Genomic DNA, 24,080 nt, shown 5'->3' on the forward strand with positions numbered 1-24,080 from the left:
CGAACTCTACCTAATCACACTATATTTGCTTCACACTGTAACTGTCTGCAGGTTTCCAAACCAGCGAATATTAATTTCCCCATTAATTTCAAATTCATGCTTGTTTCATGTGCTAGCATTCTTGCTGTGTAATATTTTATCCTTGTCACAACAAATCCATGTCACAACAAATGCTTGTCAGAAGAAATCCTTGTTGCAAATCCTTGTTACAACCATCCCTAGTGTCCACTTCTAAGCAGACAGTTTAATGAACATGAAATAGGAATATAACAACAGTACATTCAGTGGCAGGCTCTGTGATTATATATGACTGCGGACCACAGAGACACATTTTGCAAGTGCTTTGAGTCGGAGCATGTGAGTAAAGGCCAGCTCAGTGCTGTAATGATCTGCCAGTAGAGAGTGAGTGGCGCCAGTGCCGAGGGCCTCTGGACGTGGATCAAAGTCAGGTTGAGACTGCTGGTGTCAGCGGCACTGCCGACTAAAACTGAGGCCATTGATTTTCTGTTAGTTCTCAGCCTCAACTGTACTAACAGGCGATTTCCCACACTGCCTCTGAGGCATTTCAACTATTCTCACGACTCTCATCCCAGGAGGAAGATCAACAGTGAAAACGTATAGTATTCCTGTGTTAAAAAGTAGTCGATCGCAACATAGAGGTTGCTTGCGTTTAAAATAAACTCAACATTCATCCAGTTTCTTGGTCTACAAATGTGATTTTGAAACTGGTAGTTTACCTCAACAGAGGTGTGAAAATTCGATCAATTGGGTAAATTAATTTCCCGTAGAAGTCTGTGACACGCACGATTCAGTTTCTTAGTGTCAGATTTGCGTTATCTGTTCATCTATTCAGCTTTTTCATTACTGCTGCTTGTCATCACTTGGGTGTCACAATTAATCCCTCCCGGCATCAATCCTCAATGAAAAACAAGGACTATTAAATATGGATTCATCACACAGGTGCTACTTAACAATGCACCAACACGCACCACATGATCAATCAGGGAATAGGGCGAAGACGTGACTTTCATAATGTCGTGCTTGATACCCTTATCACCAAAGCATTTGATGTGTGTGTTTGTGTTTTCTTTTGTGTGCGAGCACCTGGGCGAGGGGGCAGGTGGAGAGGTTGGGCTATTTTCAGTCGACTCTTCAGATCTTCCCATCTCCTCTGGTCCACTGTTAGGAGAGCAGTGCCCTGATGGTGGGAGAAACAACACATTTCAATCATGGAGGTGGTCTAGTATCTTTACTGCCACATGAAGGTAAAACCAACCACAAAATAATCTTAAAAAAGTAGGACGCTCTATCTATATGTGTACCTTGTTCTCGTTGAAGTTCGCAATGACAACGCCTACAAACAGAGTGAGTCCAATCATGCAACCCAGAAACACAAAGACATGGATGTAGATGCCATGGATCTGTGGGAACAGAGGTATTTAAACTGTTACAGTGTTCTTATAATACTGGGGGCAGTAGCAAAACACTTTGATGGAAGTAAGTGTAAAGGGAAGGTAAGGTAAGGTTCAGCACCGGTCCAACGCGGTGAATAATGACATCTCGAACCTCCACCCAGCCTTTGAGTGACAGCACTTCAAACAGAGCCAACATGGCATTTCCCACATTGTCAAAGTTAAAATTACGAGGGTTGGCCCTGAGGAAGGACAGAATGGACACATCAATCTCTTGCTGCAGGAAAGGAAACCGTATATCAAGCAATAATAGAAAAACAAGCAGCTATACCAGACTCTTGGTACCCAGAAACCAGGTTTCTTCTCTCCATGCTTCAGTTTTAAGTTGAGGTTTTTGGAAACGCTGACATTTATTCGGAATATACCGTGACAATCCTCCTATTGTTTACAGCAAAACACAGAAGGAAGCAACCATTAGAACGGGAGGTAAAACAGATAAAGACGGCTGATGGTGAAGGGATTTACAATGTGTATGTTTGCTAAAATACACTATATATATATAAAATACACTACAGATAAACAAACACTAATACTTGTTTTTGTGTAATGCATACATGGTTTTAATAAGAACTCCCTATCTTACAGAATTAATTATTATGTACTACTATCATCCAATGTGAAAACATCAGGGTTTTCTATACGATAAAAGATTATATAGAAACAAGATGAAAGAATGATGACTGAGTAGGATAAAAGGAACCACTGGATTATTGATTTGACTGGGGAAACCCCTTGTACTTCTCCTGCTTCTCTGCAGGGAGCATGGAATGGGAGGGGGTGGTTTAGTGAGGAGATTATGTTTCTTGCTGTACCCGTTTAAGGATATGGGGGTCGTTGCACTTGGCAAGCTTTCCGGCAAACAGTTGTACTCCAAAGCTTGCAAACACCAGCATTAGTGTGAGGAGCAGAATGGAAACCTGCAGGAGAATCAATCAAGAGTTTAAGGCAGACAGTTCAACATAATCCAAGCCTGTGAGATTAGAGAGCAAGCTAAGGATGTCAGACAGCCAAGGATGTAGAGACCTCAGCTGGGAAAATCCAAGTTGGACCTGGATCTATTGTAAGGCTGTGATAATATAATAAAATCCTTGTTAGGAAAAGCAAAAGGTAAGCAAAGTCCAGAAATGGCCGAGAATGTAATAACAACAAGAGCACATTCCAAAAAAAGTGAATAAGATGCATTATAGCACAAATCCTGGTTGTATTTTTGCATGTTTTAAGCCACGTGCTATGAATCATGAATACTACCAAAGCATATCATAGTTTTTCACACATCTCAAGGCTTTTTCACAAGTATTTTCCAAACTGTTTTGTATTCAAGCCCTATCAACGCAAGCAAAATAAGTTTAATGTTATAATGCACTGAAGTGAAACGTAAAACAAACTACCTGCCAGATACAGAAAACACAGGTAACACTTTATTTCACTCTTTTTTTTTTTATTTCACAGGTTTCTAATTATTTCCTAGAGTTTTCTTCTAATTAAGTGGTCAAAAGAAAGCTAAAGAGTTAGAAGAGTGAGAGCTATGTTTACAAGCATATGCCTGTTAAGCACATATCAGTAGGGACTAACAACACTTGTATTTTCTAATTTACACAAATCCCTCTTTCTACTTCTGGGGCTGAGTAAATGTAATAACATTGACACACACACACACACACACACACACACACACACAAGTGGAAAGTGTACACAGCTAACCAGGAAAATCTCCTTGAATCCTTTGAGAACCTCCCGCACCACCTTCCTCATCTGGGGTACCAGCTTGAAGATCCTGAGCGGACGCAGGCTGCGCAGCATCATCAGCAGCTGAGCCCCAGACTCAGGAGGGACGTCAGGAGGCAGCCAGCACAGAAATATCAGACTCACCTACAGTAGACCCACAGCAGGGCAGGGATGAATGGTTAGGGGGAAAATAAAGCATCTTACGAATCGTGCAGTTGCAATGTGTTCAGTTTACAGTTTCATCATTTGATTACCATCAGCAACCTTGTAACTGTCCCAATTCCTTTATCACAACCAATCTGAAATGGACATTTGCAACACTACTGCAACACCGCTGATCAAAGACTTTCGTATAATACACATGCAAATGAGATGCACATAAGAAATTGGGTTATTTCAGAAAGCTAATAAAATGTGAAATGATGACCGTAAAGTCACCAAACTGAAAGTTATGTACAGACATTGGCTACTATTTAAATAAAACAAATTAAATGTGATTGGTCTACCCGACTTTTGCCAGTACGATTCACCCATTATGATCACAACACTTTTCATGTTTAAATGAAGCAGCTGTTAGATCGAATGAGATTCCTCACAAGATAGATGAAGATGTCCATGACTCCTCCAAAGTCTCTGATGACAGCCGTGGGGGTGAAGAACAGCCCGTCAGCCATGATCTTCAGGTTGAGCTCGATGCTCATAAAGATCACAAACACATACTCCCCAATCTGAAACAGAGGACACTGGTGTAAAAGCATCTGTCCAATCACGCATTGCTTATTCGTTCAGCCACTGATCCATCTGCTTTTTAATACCTGTAGTGTTGGGACGTGCATGACCCTGGTGAAGGGTGATTCAAACATCATGGAGATGCAGGAGCAGATGGTTACTACAATCATAACCCAGTCCAAATAGGTGACGAGGCCCAGAAGATCACTGCAGAGACACACATATGAAAATAGTTTTTTAGAATTTACAGAGAGGAAGTGGGTGTAAGTAGGTCAAGAAAGCTATTTGGTTTGCAAACCAGCAAACACTCAGGGATAATTCAAGAGAAAGAGAGGGGGGCAGACAAACAGGGAGGGAGGATATGTGAGGAGACGTATCAGAAAGTGAGAGTGAATAAATCTTTGTGTGTGTGTGAGTGTGTGAGTGTGAGAGTGAGAGTGAGAGTGAGAGTGAGAGTGAGAGAGAGAGAGCAGACCAATCTGTTCTACAGCAGGTAGTCAGTAACAATCCCCCCGGCACCAACAATATCAGATACAAAGGACTGCCTCTCACTTTAATAATCAGACTGTCTGCTCGGCTGAATTACAATCAGGTTGCATAATGGGTGAAATCTATTTCACAGCTCTTCACTTCGCAATTGTCATTCCTTACCACAGTTTTGGGGAAGCACAACCGGCAGGCAATTAAGCTGCAGAATTAATAAGTATTCCACTGTTGTAGAAGAGATCAATAGAGAGTGAAGGAATCAATAATTCATCGCACTTACTACAGCTGGTGGTATTTGGTGTTCTTCACTGCTCCTGTTATGGGGTCAGTTTTCGATCTAGATATAAAATCATACAAAGAAAATAAATTGTCAACATTTTGACAGAACAAAAAGCAATCTTATTAGCCAAACTCACAGGGCATTCACCCTTGCTGCTGATATGCTGCAGATCAAACATAGTAAACAGTGGTACTGCATTGGTGTGAAAAAGGTGGGTAAACATAAATACTTTTTGTTTACTGATGTCATGTTACAATTGTTGAAGTCCAATTTGTGGGAATTCAGAGCCACGAGAGGCTGCCTAGAGAAACATATTTAGATTGACTACAGATAGGAAACTGATCTTACGTGTTGAAGCGAGCTCTAACAATCATCCTGCAAAAGTTCCTGAAGCGGTGCTCCCGCCCCACAATGAAGAGAGGCTTATCAAAGTAAGGATGATTTTCTCTCAGCTCCTCCTCCTGGACTTTTCTGCTCAGCCAAACAAGCACAGAGATGGGACAAACAACAGTTACTATAAACGCATTAATGACACAGCAAGGAATGAATGTTACAACATAATATTACAGGCTGGTATTGGTTGAATGTGTGTATATGAATACCTTTTCATTTCTGCTTGCTCTTTCTTTTCTTGGATCATCTTGATCTCGCTGTCCTCTCTCTGTGCGTTACGATAGCGTACTGTACTGGAATGCTGGGAAAACGGAAGAAAACAATGAAGTTCTAATGTCATATTTCCAAGATGGAATACATAAACAACTAAACCCCTGTTTGAAAACAGCTATTCACAAGCTTGCAGTAGAATATATTTGTCAGTATTTGTGTGTGTGTGTGTGTGTGTGTGCTCTCACATCCTGGGTGAGTGTCTCCAGCGACTTCCCTCGACTGATCCTCTGACTAGTGGAGCCATGTCTCAGAGATCTGCAGACACAAAGAGAAGACAGGAATCGCATAGTACAGTGCAGGACAGAAGTTTGCATTTCTGAGTGCGTAGGTGTGTTTGTGTGTGTGTGGGTGTGAGCGAGCTGTCAGACCTGCGCTCTTGCCGTATGTGATGCTGGACACTGAGTATGGAGCGTTCTTTGGCTGGCTGGCCTTCAAAGGATCCACTTAGCATACGCTGTCTGGTACAAGCCCTGAAAAACACAAACACAAAAACCTCCTCATGATCAATATAAAGACAAATAAATAGAGAAAAATAATGTCAATGCGCGAGGTCGCCAGCCGGCAACCACAACCCAGCCGGATCTGGTCCAGCTAACTGCCCAACAAACTACATGTTGGGAGCAAGAGTAAGAGTAGCATTCCTCACTGTCATTTTGAAACAGGTTCCAATCATTCCATTAGTCAGAGTGTGTGCATGTGTACGACTCTGAGTATTCCTGTCTGTTCTGGCTAACAGCAGAGTCATGTACCAGAACGGAGTTAATGACACTGTGGGCACCAGCAGTGTGTGTACTTTCATCATTTACAGAGACGCGGAGCAATTACTTGTTTATTGGCAGAAAGTATGCCTGCGTATGGTGTGTGTATGTTTGCCTATGTTGGAGTGACTGAGAGTCTAATTGTGTGTTTGTGTGGAAGATGGCAGGCCAGACAGAACGTGTTATGACTACTGATATGCTGTCTATCTCTCAGACTGACTGAATAAGGTAAGGGAGGGTGGGAGGGGCGAAGGGGGGAGCCAGATTGGACACGGTGCCGGAGAGCTAATCTACACTTAGTGCCAGCTCTGCCATGCTGAACAGCAAATTATCCATTTACTTCACCGCGACAGTAAATGAGTCTGAAGTGGGTCTGTGTGTGTGCGTGTGTGAGACAGAGAGCAAGAAGCATTAACAATACCAGAGTGCTGTTACAGCGGAGCTAAATCTAATATGCACACGCATTATTACTTTCACCCACACAAAGACTGGCATGTATTCCGTTTTACTGTGGATGTTGCATACTAAACACATCTGGCTGGGGTCTCCAAGGATGTTGTCAATCCAAAATCTTGTGATCTTCTGATTAATAACAAAAGAACAGAAACAACTGAGTCAAACGTGGGGAGCTGTTTAAAGTTGCAAGTCAAAAGACGTCTGGGCTAGATTCAGTTGAAAAACATCAGACATCTTGGTTACATATAACCATTGTTTCAGCAGAATTACAATAAAGCTAAATACACATTGAAATACAGTCACTGAAATGTAAGTATAAAATGGAAGCACATTCAGCTCAGTTTTAACCTGAATGTCTTTTGACCTGCAAATCAACAAAGCCATGCTTATTGGGGAGGTGTAGATGTGTCTTACCGCAGAATTTTATTGATAGTAGTTTCTTTTTCCAGGAGGTTACGAGCTCGGATACTAAATATTGACCTGCGAAGCTGAGAGAGCCCATTGTGAAAGTCCATTAGTTGGCAGTTTGTTAAATCCAAAAACACACCATTAACAACTGTGAACATTAGGGACCATTTTCTAATGCTACTGTACTTCTTATTGCTGTGGTTTATCTTCTGTATATGTAGTCATGAAAATGGAGTTATCACCTTCGCATCCACTTTCTGTGAGTAAGTGACTAAAGTACCTTTTGGTCGATATACTTGTTGTCTTCAATGGCTGAGCGTTTGGAGTGGTCACAGGAGGAGGATGAAGCGGAGGGAAGACGCCGGAACAAACAACTGGTGTCCTGCTGCTGACGATCAATGAACTGCTTCATAAAACTCTCCCTAGAGTGCACAACAGACAGACACACACACACAAATGTGGTGAACTGTAATGCGTGGTTTCCTACTGAAGAAATCCTTATGTTGAAAGATTACAACGCCAAACCATCTTGGTGCAAACTCAGCTGCAAAATATGTCAGTGGAATCTCTTGCTGCAGCAGCCTGGCAGAAGGGCTGCAGGGGGGGATTTCTGGGGGAGCGAAGGACCAGCTGTGCACTAATAAGCAACTAAATGATAAAATTGATTATGAGGTCCTCTATGTTAGGGCACAGCTTAGCTCTCCTGCTAAACACTACATCAGATACAACAGAACTTTGTGCAGAACACTATCGGTTACTATCTATTAGGAGAAAGTCTGAAATCTTTCTTTAAATCATGGCAGCTCCACAGAAAATGTCTGGAACATGGTGGTAACATTAAAGGGTTTTCCATGTGCTCGTTACTGTGATGTTTCCACAATAAACTGGAAATCACTGCTTAATAAATAATAAGTATTTTTCCCTTGATTTTCTGTCTATGTGTTTGATGACCCAGTTCTTCTTCCTTTGATGCCAAACTCTTACTCTTATTGGTTTACTTCATCCCTCTTTTTTAGAACAGCAATTTAACTATTTTTAATAAATAGATCATGTGACTGTGTTATATTGCAGTGTGGTTGACATTTAGGTCTACATACATATCTCAAAAAATATATGCTGTATGAATTGACTTGGTTTGAGTCTGCCTGTGAACATGTACCTGATCCTGGGCACGGTGAAGTCGGATGGAAGCTTGGAGATCTTCACCATCTGAGGTCTGTTGGGGAACTTCTCAAAGATCCTGAGTCGTAGGGGGAGTTTCTCTTTGGTGTCAGCGTTGGCTTCACTTTGCTTGAGCTAAAGGAGGGGGCCAGAGAAGCAGTTTAGACACAGACGAGCAAGCCAAGACACAGTAAAAAGGGGAAAGTCAGCCACGTGATGAGAATGAAGGAGAGAGGGATTAAAATAAGATACAAAGGGAAAAAGAAGGACACAGTTGCCGTAGTTTGGGTGTGGAAAGAATTGGACGTTACCCTTGGTATTTATGGAGAAAAAGCATGATACTAAGCCTGGTATTGTGAGGACACTGTGAAATGCAGAGGCTTTATTGAGGAGAGTGCAGCTTCATGTTTCTGCCTGATGATGGCAGCAACACACTTATCTACAACACACACACCACATACAGTACATACAACCACATTTAGGATGAGATCCCACTTACTTTTTAGAAAAAAATGGAGAAGGCAACAAAAGAAAAAGGAAAGATTACTTTGGAGTGGTTAATAGAGAAAAGAAAAGGTAGCGACAGTTAGAAGAATGTGCATGTGTGCAGGCCTGAGCACCGTGCCACAGGCTGGCGAAATAAAAAGATGACAAAGGGAGTGAAACCAATTATTTCCATTTAATTACATATGGTGGAGGCTGATTGAAATTCCTTTGCAGGTATTCTGTCTGGGAGCCTGCAGATAACCCCTGATGCATTGCAGATTAGGGCCTGGAACTGCATTTGGAGCAACGGTGAATGGCAGCTTATCATTTGGAGCAGGAAACCACTGTGAAACATATTGACTAGGCTTGGTGAATGTTTCTCTGTCAGTCATGACGTTTTTTTTTCTGTCTGTCTAACCAATCCAAACGTCCCTTCACGCTGCTCTCGTGTATTGGTATTTTTCTGTCTGCGCTTGTCTGACTGCGAGGCGCCCGAATGACTGGAACAGCCCCTCGTGTTTGAGGGATAACAGCCGGGGGAAGAAGAGACCTGACAAAGGAGGGAATGGAAATCTGTCTATCCATTTTCTTTTTCTAGGAGACTAAAATGTGGGAGCTTCTTTTTTACCATGAGTGGGTGAGTGGTGAGTGGTGTACTTTGAAGACAGAATTATGCACCAATATTTTCTTGCCTAGGCTTTCTCTCTATATTCTGACTCCCAAGATAGACATGGGATAGAAAGAGGAAGAGACAGAGGGAGGAAGAGCATGAGACCAAAACAAGTAAAGAGAGCAGACAGAAGGAAATGTAAGCATGAGATAAAAAGAGATAAAACTTAAGGGATGATTACAAAAAGACAAGTGGATTGTGGATCTAATATGGCTTAAAGCAATACACAAAACACAGACTAACAACACTACATCCGCTTCAAGGTATTGAATTGAAAATAAAAACATGTTGGGGAAAATGGTGAGCTTCTTTCTAGTGCTGCAGTTCTCTGGGTGAAACTTGTAGAAAGTGCTGCAGTCATCTCAAATACTACCTGTACATTCGGTTGCTGAGTTCCCAGCAAGCGAAAAAAAACACACACAAACAAAAAATCACAAACAAGCATGCACACATACGCTCGCACACACACAGCGCAGAATTAATATGGACCATACTGTTCCCAAAGGTCCTAATCAATTGGGCCGACTCAGCGAGATGTACAGTTTAGCCAAGGCTCTACACCCTTATCTGCAGCGGTATCCCATTACAGCAAAACTTTCTGTGCCGCGCATTGTCCTTTGTTGCTCTCTGCGTTTCACCTCCCTTTCTCCGCCTCTCTAAAGAATCTGTTCGTCTCCATCAAAGTGAGCATCTATCCACATCTCTTTATATAAGACTGCCCCAGTCTTAAAATCGTGGTTTTAACTTAAGATTCTGTTCATTGCCTCTTTCCCTCACTGATCTCCCACTCTTCCTTCCTTTCTATTTTCCCAGAAGAGAGAAGAAGAGAGCTGCGGGGAGAGGAACAGACATTCGAAAAGAATTGTTATTAAAATCTTTTCTCGTAAATAGACTGCGGAGTGTGAGTGATGCACACTTATTCATGTACTTTAATTTATCTGTTTATTTATTTATTTGCTGCATCTGGGGACCCACCTACTGTGGAAATAAATAAGCCAAGGATGAACTGAATTTAATTTCAATTCACCCTGGGAAAACAAATCGGAATGCACTCTACCATGGACCATTTAGATTATTTTCTTTGGGGATGTGCTCTGACGCCTTCTAGCAAATCATGTCCAGGAGGTCAATGTAAGAAGAGTGTTTGACAGCTATAGTTCCAAACCTATAGTTTCCTTAATTAGTGATGCTGTGTAAGGCTGCTCAGTGAGTGAGTTCTGGTTTACCTAGTGAGGAGGTGCACTCTTGAGTTGCCATAGATCACTATTAACTACTGTATATGTGCTAACACACTGGGCCTTCCGTCTGGTCAATACATTTAGTCAATAAAGCACACATTGACGCACAAGAGCTCAGGAACAAAGCACTTACAAAATCAAATCTATTTCCTACTGATTATTGCTTTTACGTGCTGTTTTATCAAAGAAGAGGAATCGGTTCTCCTGTATCTAAGTGCACACATGGCAATATATGTATGTATGCTCCTGGCATATTTATTTCTGTCAGTGTAATAAAGTGTCTATAATCAATATTTCTGTATCAACAATGCATAACGTGGCTATTTGTATAAGTGTATTTGTATGCGAAAGGTATCGCTTGTAGGACTCTACAATTCCTCTCAGCTTTACGGAGCATCTTTGTGTCTTTCAGCTCATTGTTTTGGTTTTACTGTTTTGCAGAAAAAAAGAAAAAAAGCTGCAAAAACCCACCGCATGCATCTGCCCAGCAACAAATGACAAAGTTAACTAGCTGGTGAACATATTGGAGCCATTTACCTTAACAGTGTGACACATGCATTCCTGGTTTAAGTGTGATAAGAATAAACCACTATTCCTAAGTGGCATGCATGTGTGTGTGTGTGGGCCATGGAGAGAAACAAGTGTGTTATGCAGCATTTCACCTCTATCCTCCTTTGTAATGTGTGTGTGTGTAGGATAAAATGTCTCTGTGTGTCTCTTTATGTCACAGTGAATGGTTGATAAATCAAAACTGCTGCTCCGCTTGCCACCGATGAGATTTAGTGTATTGTGGTGTAACAATGGAGCCGCGACTAATGTGTTTTGCCTTGAGACCCATTCAGGTGATCTGCCACTACTTCCCCCTCCATTCAAGCCAATTTCAGGCTCGGCTGAGCTCGGGAGCTCTCCGTCCGGGATTTCCACAGCTTTCCTGACCAATACTCAGAAAGGAAGAAAAGCTAATGCTGACCATTAGCATTAGACCGAATTCAGTCATAGTTATAGTTCAGTTGGAGCATGGGGGNNGGGGGGGGGGGGGGGAGATAAAGTAGTCAGCATCAAAAGTCTAATACAGTAAGGTGGGAAAACCATCTAGGAGAAAAAACATTTAAAATAAGCAAAAAAGCTCCTCTCTTGAAGGGAGAAAGAAGAAAAGCCCCTGCATGGTGACACTACTTATTACTGTGTTCAGTATTAATACCTCCATATAATTAGTATGAGAACATACAAAATACTAAAGCTGCCATGACAGCTTTATTTCACAGCTGTTCCCTCCCAGGCAGCTCCATGCTAATAGCATGATGGCAACTATGCTTAACAGAATGACTAACCCATCTGGAGGTTGGATCCTTATCTGTTCGATATCTGCAACCTTAAAATTATACAGTTTCAAGCTGCTCTGCGAGGAAGCAAACAGAACACTGAGCCCCAATTGGAAGAAGCAGCAAAAGGTTGCTTTTCAACAACTGATCCCCCAACTGTGAGCAAACAACTTGGAAATCATAGTTTAAAAATATTTCATCTCCAGTATCCTGGTCATTGGAGGATTTTAGATTCACAAAAAGCACTAGTTGTTGACTGATAGGCCTGTGAGTACTATTTTATTCCTCTGAACTCTCTGATCAGTCCTTTGAAAGTGCCTCAGAGGCACAAAAACATAGAGTATGAATATCCATGAGTAGCCAATGGAACTGATGAACAGTCGCCTACAAAACTGCTGCCCACACAGTCTCGCTGAGTGTGTGTGTGAGGATGTTTGTACAAGTCATCTGCATTTTACCATTCAGACATCAGAGCCTACCATTCAGCAACAACACCAGACAACAGCTGTGTATGTGTGAGAATGTGTGTGTGTGATCGTAGGCTGCACATTTTTATATTAATACACAGCTTCTGTGTAATCCATCATTCGGCGTGGTAGTTACTTTTCGGCACAGCGGAAGAAAAACAGTGTGTGTAAGTTCTGTATCTGTGTTTAAAATGTAAAAAAAAAAGTATACGTAGGAATCTCAAAACGTGTGTGGGCCCTGTCATACATGCTAACCTATTTGCACTCCTCCTCGCGGTCTTGGTTGGGTTCCCCAGGCCTTGAGCCAGTCCAGCTGTAATACCCAGGGGTGGAAGAGCTGAGAGCGAGTTAGCAGGGTCACCCTCTCCTCTCATTAGCTGGGTAATGAGCCATGCTGTGGAGCTGCTGTAAAGCCACACAGCCTGTAAACCTCTAATAGCTACCTCCAACAGTCAAAACAACTGCAGATACCATTAAGGCCATTGCCTCAATATCAAGGACTATATAGAATTCATCCGTGTGCCTTTGGGTTCAGGTCTTGTGTTGTCAGGACATCCTTAGACTAGTCTACTACTAGTCTTCACTGTACACTATCATAAAGGCTAAAATGACAAATGAAGGAATATTAAAAAAGGTATTGTGTTGTTTGTATAGTTTTTAAATGCTTTCAGAAAATAATACATTTGAATTTAAACTACTAAAGCATTACTTATGTGTTAAACAAACAGCATTGGTCCATATATATTACATCTGTGTGGATATTTACTACAAAAAGTCAACAACATTAAACTGTGTGCCTTGTACCTAAACTGTCACTGTTCTATCAAGAACTTAAAGAGGACATCCACTTGAGCACAACATCTGATAGTAAAGCTTACTCCAAATGATTGGTAAATGGCTGACAAACATTCCTTAGCATGCCTTCATTTTAGCTAAACATCTGTCTGCAGGAATGTTACACTGAATGGGTGAGCTTACCAAAAACACAGAGTAACAATCGGAGCAAAAACAATTGTGATTGCAGCCAAGCGCAAACGTGCAGTAACAAAACAAATAATTTATACAGTTTTTCTTTTTCAACATAATTTCTTACACAGGCAATGTTGTACCTGTGAGTGTTTTAGTGTATGCGTGCGTGTTCAGGCTAGTTTTAGAACATGGCAGATGCACAGGGCCTGCAATATAAAACTGAAGGTGACATTCAAAAGATAAGAATACATTGTGTTGGGATTCTCCAAGGGGTACGCTCCTCTCCTCTCCGCTCCCTCTTTCTTCTTCGCCTTTCTTCTCCTACACTAAATCCCCAAATAAGTCCAAGGTCCATTAAATCACGCAAATGGAGGACAGGCTTTTAGTTTAATTCATAAATAATGAAATCCTTGGTGGGAAGCCATAATACAATCACTGCATAAAGCATTTGATCAAACTAAATTCTCCTTAACAAAAGGTACATTTAAAGCTGAGTGCCTTCTGAAATATGGTGGCAGTGGCACAGAGCAGACAGAAACCCACCACGCCATATGCACACACATGCACATACCAATATTAAGACAATGGGGTGTTATTTGGAGAGAAGAGCCCTTATCATGTCACTGTTGCCACGGTGACACTGAATTTTCCTTTCACATCTGTGGAACAGTGACTACTTATCCTAAACCTCATTTATACCCAAAGCAAACATCCCTCTTCTCTCTCCTCCTGTTCTCCTTCCTCTCCCTCCCCCCTCCCCCGTTTTTATCTCTTCCTCCACTTCTATCGCTCCCTCTCCACGTCCCTCACCCGCCTCCTTATTCTTCCTGTTTGATCCTCCTCTCACAGCCAACGCCAGATCATACTCTGTTCAACTGACAAATGTGGAACAAGAAGACAGACGCAACTCAACTGACGACCACACGCTGTCACTGCCATGCTTCTCTCCACGCCAACATTGACAAGCCTGACACACCGGGGGCAGCAATCTGATTACCTCTGTCACATCCCACCCTCTGTCTGTGGTCTGTTGAACTCCCCCACAGTGTTTCTTTAGGGATGTTCATCTGGTAGTAAGCCCTCCCTCACAACCATGTATGTTAAACTGATAATATATTGGTGATCTGAGAGGGAAGTCATCCATCATCATCCATCATACCACAAGTGATGCCCACATAGACCTCGGTGGTACCAAGAGACACAATTATAAACACACACACACCCCCCCCATTTGTCTGGTCCAGCCATTAATCCTTGAACAGCAACAAATCATAATTCAAATGTGTAGGCCTTACACTAGATGGCAGTATGGTTAGATGGTGCAAGCTATGAAGCACAGCAGTCCGCTTTATCATTTCTGGTCAGATCATCTGGAAATCTAATATTTACTAACAATTATCCTCGAGTCTGTGCAGAGGATATCCTTTCCGAAGGCCATTGTGGTTCTGGCTCTAAAATAACAAAGACCAGAGGCTACTGGGTACATACATGAACACAGTACAATGGATCTGATTGCGAAACCTTGAGAAATTACTAAGCATGACCAGGCCAGGAAATGAAAGGAATGCATTTTTATGAGGGCGTTCTCCTATGAACCAAATTTTGGAAATTGTTCTGCTTTGATTGGTTCATCCTTCCTTCCTGCTAAAATAGTCCTACCGATGCTGGATGTTTGAGACGAATACATATACAGATATTACTGTAGATATCACAGGTACTGTACTCAACAGTTTAAACAATCAGGTAATGATATGTTGGTCAATTTAACATTAACATACACAAACATGTTTTACAGGGATTCCTTAAATTTGAGCATTGAAGTTGATTTTTAAGGTCAGATTAAGGTCCTGATCATAGATATATACAGTAGATACCACATGCGGTTTGGGAAATGTGTCTCTGCCACCGCCATCTTGTAGGAATTCAAAGAGCAGAACACGGCAGATTTTAAGCTTACTTCAGATAAATTTGGATTGTTCATCCCTCTTCATCTGTCTTCTGTATAAACATGCATCCCTAAGTAATTTTCCTGGAGCTTTTATTTTTAGTTGTACAAAACTGTAAGATTGGTTTATTAAAATGTGAAACTGTTAACAAATTTGAATATTTCACTAAAATGAAAACAGTACTGTGAAGCCTCACAGAAATGTACTTTGTAATCGTATAACTTTAGAGTTTGTTGTAATACGTCATCAATTCAGTCTTTATTTATTTCTAAAATTATACACAAAATTAGATTAAAATTCCATTTTACATACAGTAAGAAAAAATACCATACTTAATATAATTAGGTAGGGTATGTTAATCGTATATATTATACTACAGAATTATTACTACATAAGCAGTATTTTGGTATAAAAACCCACATTTACGTGTATGGCATTTTTAACAGACCAAACTGCTTAAAAATTCTGATCATTTTAATTTATTTACCTGATAGACCTCCTGCCTTGAGAGACTAACATGCATTAGGAAGCTTACCTTCCCTGTACTAATATTGCTGCTGCGTTGATGCAACAGCAGCTGGAAATGTGGTATATACATTTATATATCTAAGAGATACCATAAGGTACTAAGTGAGTAAGATTATTTTGTCACAATCCTGTAAAATATGTCTGTTAATGACTAACTCAGCACCAGGCTGAGAACCAGTTTCACAGTGATGTCATGGTGTACTGAATACACCCTGGAGTACACTTCTACATCGCTGCAGCAAGGTGAGAAAGTAAACCACTAGAGGTCAGCAAAAACAAGATATTCAGCAGGGGTTAAGTTGCTCTTTAAGAAATTGTGACCAAGATGAATAATAAAGTCAGTCAGTGCTTTCTGTTGGACAAACAAGTTCATATTTTATTGATTGTAAAATAGCATTATCTCAAACATATCTGGCATTCATGTGCTCCACTTTGCTGTCACTCATCATTTGACCCATGCTGATGTTTGCAATAACCTAATATCAGCTAATAAACTGGCCCAGCCTATTCATCAATCAAGCTCTATTCCAAAAATAGACCTACTGTAGCACAAAACCATTACCTGTGTACAGTACGTGACTCCAGGTATCTGTACAGTATGTGTGGTGCATGCTTATAGGTCAATAAAATTTCTGTTGTTTTTGTTTTCTGGTCATGACAAACAGTAAAACATGACCTTAAGACCAACAAAGAAATACAAAACTTTAATTGTATCACACTCGTCCTCACATTGGTTACATTAAGGACAACAGAGGAATACCATTACTGTGCCCGCAGAGCAGATATATCCTCTACAGGCGGAACACTTGCACAGCTACAACCTCTCCTCTCTGCTCATAAGAATGTGGCAGACTTTGAAGGAGAGAAAGAGAAAATATGAAAGGACAGAGTGAGAGGTCTCAATGTGCAAAGGATTCAAATGTCGGTTTGTCTGCATGCAGTATGTAAACAGACTGTGGATGAAGGGCAGGTAGTTATGCTTTTAGCTTTTTGCCTAGCATTTTCCTTGCACAATTTCCCGAATGTGCACATTTCCCAAATGTTCCACATGACTCATCTACCTGGCCTGAGGACCCGTTTGATTGCCAGACACTTCCACTTTCACACACACAGAAATGCAAAAATATTTGTGTGTACGCAAAAACACACGCAGATTTATCACCGCTGACAATTCATACCCATACACACACTCACGGAGACACACATACAAACACACATTATCATCATCATCTCTGCCCTTAGGGGTAAACACCTTTTTCTATTTGGTTGATATCTACCGGCACAGGGTAAACAGTTTCCCCTTTCCCTGCACCTCCCCTTGGTCCTGCAGACATTGCTCTGTGGGCAGGGATGATTTGTTAGAGATGGGACATCAGTCTCTCCCATCACAAAGCCCACTGACCTGTGACACCATAGTTGAAGGCAGAGAAATAACGAGCAGAACAACATCCAATAGAAACACTCGTTTTTCAAATCAAATGGTTGGCCTGTTCCTGTGGTTTTCCTCTTTCTGGATCGCACTTTGACATTTTAGAAGTATGCCTACGACTGTCTGTGGTTTTACGGTCACTGTCAACTGAGGTTATGTGCAAGTTAAAACAAAAAAAAAAAAGAGCAAAAAGTATTCCTCTCATTTATCCTGAAGGATAACAAGAAAGGAGAATGTCACCTCCTTCTAAATAATTATGGAATTTCATAAACTTTCTTCAAAGTTGCAGTCTAGCATGTTTGACTCACTGCCATTTCCTGCTAGTAAATTATGCAACAATTTAGCAATAAAGAAAAACACATTATAGACATGCAGTGTTTCTAATTTAACTAAATAATAAAAATATAACTCAAATGAAAAGGCTGCATTGTGCTGACAAACTAACCGATTCCAGTGGCAGGGAAGTAAACAAGCTGCCATTACTGCATTGGCATCTCTCATCTTTTAAATCTCCACAGTGGTAATGTACGTAATGTATTTTTTAAAATATAGTTATCGACATTGCATGAAAAACTGTTACGATCAAAAACAAATCCTGTAGTGAGGTAATAATAGATGGCTAAATGTACAGCTAAGACATACATGGCTGCGCTGTTATCAATAATCTTTCACTTTGGGGAAAAAAAGTAATTCTTAATTTAAAATAATCTCCAATAAATTCCTAACTTTCCATCTAATTTATGTAAATTATGTTTCCCGCTCAAAATCCAACTTTCACAGTTTTGTGTTTCAGATTTTTAAATAATGTACAATAATATATTTCAGCTAATAACAACATAAGAAATCATGGATTGCTTGTCAGTTGACTTATAATCATAAGCTAGCAAGTATCACTGGGTAAGGTTTTAATTACTACACATTATTGTTATTTTTCCCTAACGTCTTAACCAATTGCACATGTGTTTTGAGGTAAACTCCCACATTATCATGGGCTACCTTCACCTATCGGAGGGGGGGATTATTGACAATGATCGACGTCAAAACATTCATACTTAGTGAAAATGTGTTCAGGTTGAGCGTGTTATTGAAGTAATAGCAGCATCAACAAGATTCTGCTGCACAGTATAAATGTTTTAAAATGATATTCCATGAGCAGGTCAGCGCTCTCCCTAGTTTCACATCAGCTATGAACAGAAACACACCTGGGAGGGTGTGTGTGTGTGTGTGTGTGTTTAGGTGTGTGCGTGTGTGGGGTGGGTCTACTTCCTCCCTTCACTTCTGCTTTCCTCTGCTGTCTACCTTTCTGCTGTCCCAGGCTTCATTTCATTAAAATTTCTAGCAAACCTAATTTCACACAATAAATGCATTTTCCTAATCAACAATGATGAGTGGAGCACGCACTGATGCACACACAGTGCGTGTGTGTGTGTGTGTGCGCAGGTACATGCGTGTGCCAAATCCATGCTACTTCTCTGCTCCTGGCTCATCAGTATGGTGCAATAAACTGGTTGTTCATTAGCTGCTGCCCTGTTACTCTCACTTCCTTCATTAATAAAGACTACTCTTTATGTGTACATACATGTGTATGACTGTACACATGTGAGAGCATGTATACACTGGGGTGTATGGGTCTGTGTGTGTGTGTTTAAAGCAAATAACTTTAATTCTTGTTCTCAGGCTGTGATTATGATGCATGGATTCAGAAATTTTTCACTCGCTAACAGCTCACATCACCCGACATTAAAGCAAGCAGAAATTACAGCACAGCGAGTTAACGCTGATCTGCTTGATCGCAGTGCGACTACCTATGCTTCTCCTGGTTTTTCAAGCTTTGATTTTCAGATGAAAAATCCAAATCAAGACAAATGGTCTGTCGAGGTTGACAGATGCAAGTCATTCCCCTGAAAGGCTGGGCTGCTATCAGCATACAAACGATGACAGATGTTTTTAGCTACATGTCTTATTGATGATGTCATTATCAAATCAGCAACATGGGCAGACGCAGTGGACCTCTTGCTGCACAAACACACACACACACACACACACACACACCTGGCTACGGCAGCAGTCAAGGAAAAGTAGCTTATACGCTTGAAGACACAGGTGGAAACGTAAACTAGCCCCGATGACGACATGATGACGACCAAAATGTGTTGCCTGGTAACTCCATCTGTGCTGATCTGCTTCATTAATGCACAAATGTAGGCAATAATGGAGCAGATATTTGCGGGTGGGTGGGAGTTTGAGAAGTATTGCCACTTTAACATTACCAACTTTATGAGTTTGTGAAGTAAACGCTGCTTATAGGACCTATAGAAGTTGAATGTTTATGTTGCAGTCTGTCACAGTTGCTGTAGCTTTATGGTTGTTTTAACAACATTAGTTCTATTCTCAGCTCTGAATCATACAGGGATACTGTACGTACCAGCAGACTGTTTGGCCTCTATGGTGTGCTGAACAGACTGTAAAGCCCCTTGAGGCAAATTTGTGATTTCTTATTTTGGGCTTTGTAAATAAAACTAACTTGACTTTATACATTATGACTCACAGGTATTTCCCTTTTTATATTAATCTACTGACACTGCAGCAACCAGGACTGTTTTAAACAGGATGCTGCTGACCTATTATGCTTGAAAATAAAATGAATTCCCAAGATGTGTCAGAAAAACTTTTGGCTGACTGAACAACACTGTTAATATACACAGGGAATGACTTAAGAGAGGAAGCTAGCCAGCCATTGCACCCACGGAGTTAATTATCAGGAGAGCTTTGAACTAATGTATATGGAGATCACCAAGAGGTCTCACAATGTGAGTGCACAACATTAATAAATTCACTAAATCCAAATAAATAAATAAATAAATTCATTATATGTTAGCAGTGATTACGTCATGTTAAAGTCAGAAGGTACTCTGTAACAAGAGTATAATAAACAGAAGATGACATTGACAGCGAATTGCCAGCACATATAGAAAATAATTTGAAGAATGGTTCACGGTCATCATACATAATTGTGCTGTGCAGGTGGGCCTTATCGCTCAAAGCTTGGCTGCACATGTGAATTTTCATTCCAGTGTGACACGTACACACATATAAAGACGCCGCAGTGCTGGCACACCTGCAACCACACACGTCTTGTATGCTTGAAGTCTTTCATGGGTAGGAGCAAAATACAATGGCGTCTAAGGGGAGCTGACATGTTTGACTGGTTTTCCAACTGATATTTCTGGCACACATGGAATGGGATGTTAGGGTAAGATATACAGCCACCAGCTACTATTTTCTCCACAGTAAAGCTACAAATTCAACATTCAGTATGACAGTAAATGCAACAGTGATTAGCTCACTCTGACACATTAGCGAATAACGGCTACTAATTATGCCAAAAACAATGTAACTATACATTATCCCTTGTATTGTAAACTAGTAAGTAGAGCCCACTCTTACACCAACAACACGCACACCATCTTCAAATAATACAAAAGTCTATAAGCTGCACGAACACTCATTGAATAGTTTATTCGGCTTTAATTTGTTGTTCCATTATTTCCAATTAATTTGAACACAGCAGCTGTCTGTGTGTTCCACCAGCTGTGAAGAAAAAAGGATTAAAAATGTCTTGAAGGGAATACACACATGGCTTTTGTGTGTCAAACTCTCACTCTAACTACTGATTGATATAAATCACATACCCATAACACTCACTGAAAGAAAAAAAACATTAGGTACATGGTCTTTTTTTTTTTTTTTTAAGAGCCTGCCATGGAAGTCACACTAAAGACAAAAAGCAAATATGTCAGTACCAACTCAATGACGTCATTCGTCAAACAGCATGCAAAATGATACATCACATAGACTGTAATTGACATCTCATCCTGTACAGCCCACGTGTGTATTTTTTTATAGAAAGGTTTGCCATGTCAATGGGCTTTTGCCAAATGTTTGCAGAAGCCTTTTCTTGTGGTAGGGTGATCACCATCTATGGTCTATTTATAGTCAGTCTCTGTATCCATGATTGAAGCACCTGTAAAATAGGCAATTTTACAGTCACTGCGCCTAATCACTCAGCTGTGGGTGGGAAATAACCTGCCCAAGCAAGCTGAGACCTGCCAGCCGGATATAAGTGCACACAGTGCATATCGTTTATGTGAGCGCATGTGTGTGCAAACTTGTTCATGTCAGTGGCTTTATAGATTAATTAATTTATGTAAAGGTATTGTATAGCTACAAACAGAGACTTTAATTGGCTTTAAATTTAGGCATTTCTCTGTCTGTGACCAACTAATTTCCCTTCAGAAATTCATCTGCAACCACACTCTATTTGCATTTGATGACAGAAACTGCCTATTAAAGTTAACCCGTTGAGCAATGGTTAGCACCAAGGCCTTGTGTGTGTAAGTGCCAGCTTTTTCACACAACAGGGTTTTGCTTTTTTAAAGTTAATTGCCCACTTACTCAACCATCTAGTGAAGAGCCCAAAAAAGGTGAGAATGAAGAAATAATTCAGAGCCCTGCCCACATGTGGGCACATAATACCACCCTGCCACTCTTCTAGGGTAGAAACAGAAAGTGCTCGGCTTTTAAATGAAATGTAGCAGCAAAAAACAGTTGGTTAGTACTTCAGATAATGGGGAGAGACAATTTGATTTGTAAATGTTCACATTTTGGTCTATTTTGACTGGTTAATGTCTTTACTGAAAGACAGGTTTTGTCCTGAAATACACGCTGGCCTTAATTTCTTGCCACATAATACCATGATTAATAAAATAAATTACATAAATCAAATCCATTGTAACTTTTCAAATGTAAAGAATGTATGCACTGGGTGTCCCTGTCTACAGGATAAAACATGCATGTTCAATCAATTGAGAACTTATCGCCACCCACTAGTTTATGTAGGGCCGTTTTGAAGCCTCGAGTTTGGCATTATGGCTGTCGCCATGTTGGTGGTGTACTGTGAGTTGGGGTGTTTAAACTGGCTGCGCTTGGTTTCAACTCGTCCATAGCAGGAAACAGTGACGTTTGCCTGGTCTCACACTTGCTCATGTTACAGATAATCAATACACTAAAATATGTTTTCTGAAAGGATTTTAGGCATTATAGGGAATGCAGTAACAGAATCTTGATACATATTTGATTAGCAATGCCTAGTTTTGTGTTGTGCTAGACAGACTCACTAAGAATGACCTGTCAAACAGAAGGTGTCCCTAATGCATACCCTACTTTATTGTCTATTTACATAAACCCATTAGGAAACTGTTTACTGAGCGACTAAATTAAATAAGTAGTTGGGTCATTTTGCCCTTAGACCCAAAAATAACTGTGACATGCCCAATAAAGATTATTACACTGATGTGACAGAAAAAAGGCGTAGTGTGGTGTTTTATCAATTTGTCAAGCACAAGCGGGAAATGTAATGCATGTAGTTCGAAGCAATCCACCTGGCTGCACATCTCTGTGTGAACAGTGCCATGGTATGGGTACTTGGTATGCACTCGGTACATTAACCCCACCAAGTGTTAGGGTTAGTTGGTCGGTTGGTTACAAATTCACACAAACCACCTGTCTGAAAATGGCCAGAAAAAGAAAAAAAGTATCCTACAGTTAATATATTGAAAACAATTCAAATAGAACTTTTTGAGGAGCACGAATCAAATTTACATAAGCTTCTTACCTGTTTGAGCTTCTTTAAGTCTTCATCCAACTCTAGATTGTCCAAGATAACAGCCACAAAAAGACTGAGCAGAATCTAAAATGCAACAAGAGGAAGTGCATGAGAACATGTGCTGTTCGTGAACACATTACAATATGTTAACATAATTATCACCATCATAAAAACTTTTTCAAAAGTACAAAGTCTTCTTAGTAATTGCATTTGTTGCTTGTTCTGTTCTGGAAGACATCCTGTCTGTCTAGGGTGAAGTGTGAGTCATCCAGAGACTGTGCTGTCTGATGGCTCCCCATATCAGAAGGCCAAACGCTGAAATGTCAGCACTTCTTACGCCTGCAAGTCTGATTAACTGTGATTAGATGTGCCACTTGAGAGAACACTAAAGGGGCAGGGGCACTAATTGAATGCATTAAGAAAACAGTTCATGTATCCTTCTGCCACTTATTTCCCCCAACCTGCATTTACTGACCAACATAATAGAACATGAGTTTGAATAGAATACTGCATCAAATAAACAATTAATTCAACAGTCTCCTTTTTGACTTTTACATTTGAATCAGCAAAGCAAGTTCCTCACCAGGGTAGCGAACAGATGGTAGAGGATGAAGTAAATGGCTACTACCGGAGCCCACATATGACCTACAGCCACCAGAGTCTGGTCCATGACATCTACCCAGCCCTCCTGGGTTAGGATCTGGAACATGGACATGAATGCCTACAAGGAAGAAAGCACGAGATAAGAGAAAGTGAGAGAGGCAAAAGGCTAGTGGGGGCAACTGAGTACACAAGTGAGGTGAGGAGAGGGAAAGAAAGAGACGGAGAGGAAATTACACAGCAGAGAAACAGACAGATCTGACATTTGAAACATGCTTTTTCACAGGAGAGCAAATATCACACAGCTGATGCACATATCCCCTTCTGACCATCCTTCTCCAGCTAGCGATTGTGAGCTTTTTGAAATACAAGCCAGAGAGAGCAGAGAGGATGTGAGGAGACAGCCATCTTTTTTTTAAACTCTGTTCTGCTGCCCTCTGATTTACTTGGTAGAGGTCAGATGAAGGTGTATGGGAACAGCCAGCTGCAACACTGTGGCCCCTGGAGTCAAATGGCACGCCTGCGCTTCCTTCTTAGCATCTCACCTCCAGACAGCGCCCTCCCTCCTTCCCAGCCCCCTCCCACCCGCCCCCACGTCCCAGTCACTGCAGATAAAGAT

At 40.9% G+C, this 24,080-nt stretch overlaps 1 protein-coding gene across 1 annotated transcript in view; it reads right to left on the reverse strand.

Annotated features, from left to right (window-relative positions):
* nalcn (sodium leak channel, non-selective) overlaps positions 1-24,080 on the reverse strand; it is an 88,638-nt gene that overhangs the window by 6,227 nt on the left and 58,331 nt on the right. Inside the window, exons 16-33 of the mRNA XM_035677189.1 lie at positions 23,445-23,582; positions 22,871-22,945; positions 8,140-8,276; positions 7,261-7,402; positions 6,987-7,060; positions 5,727-5,828; positions 5,544-5,613; positions 5,295-5,386; positions 5,041-5,163; positions 4,693-4,749; positions 4,013-4,133; positions 3,794-3,925; positions 3,174-3,341; positions 2,285-2,389; positions 1,744-1,850; positions 1,534-1,654; positions 1,323-1,421; positions 1,105-1,198 (exon numbers count right to left, since the gene is read on the reverse strand). Of these exons, the coding sequence (XP_035533082.1) occupies positions 1,105-1,198; positions 1,323-1,421; positions 1,534-1,654; positions 1,744-1,850; positions 2,285-2,389; positions 3,174-3,341; positions 3,794-3,925; positions 4,013-4,133; positions 4,693-4,749; positions 5,041-5,163; positions 5,295-5,386; positions 5,544-5,613; positions 5,727-5,828; positions 6,987-7,060; positions 7,261-7,402; positions 8,140-8,276; positions 22,871-22,945; positions 23,445-23,582 (1,957 nt within the window). The remainder of the gene's footprint in view (positions 1-1,104; positions 1,199-1,322; positions 1,422-1,533; positions 1,655-1,743; positions 1,851-2,284; positions 2,390-3,173; positions 3,342-3,793; positions 3,926-4,012; positions 4,134-4,692; positions 4,750-5,040; positions 5,164-5,294; positions 5,387-5,543; positions 5,614-5,726; positions 5,829-6,986; positions 7,061-7,260; positions 7,403-8,139; positions 8,277-22,870; positions 22,946-23,444; positions 23,583-24,080) is intronic.

Source organism: Morone saxatilis, unplaced genomic scaffold (genome assembly GCF_004916995.1).
Source record: "Morone saxatilis isolate NCDOM2014 unplaced genomic scaffold, NCSU_SB_2.0 Contig5, whole genome shotgun sequence".
In the NCBI taxonomy this organism is placed as follows: Eukaryota; Metazoa; Chordata; class Actinopteri; family Moronidae; genus Morone; species Morone saxatilis.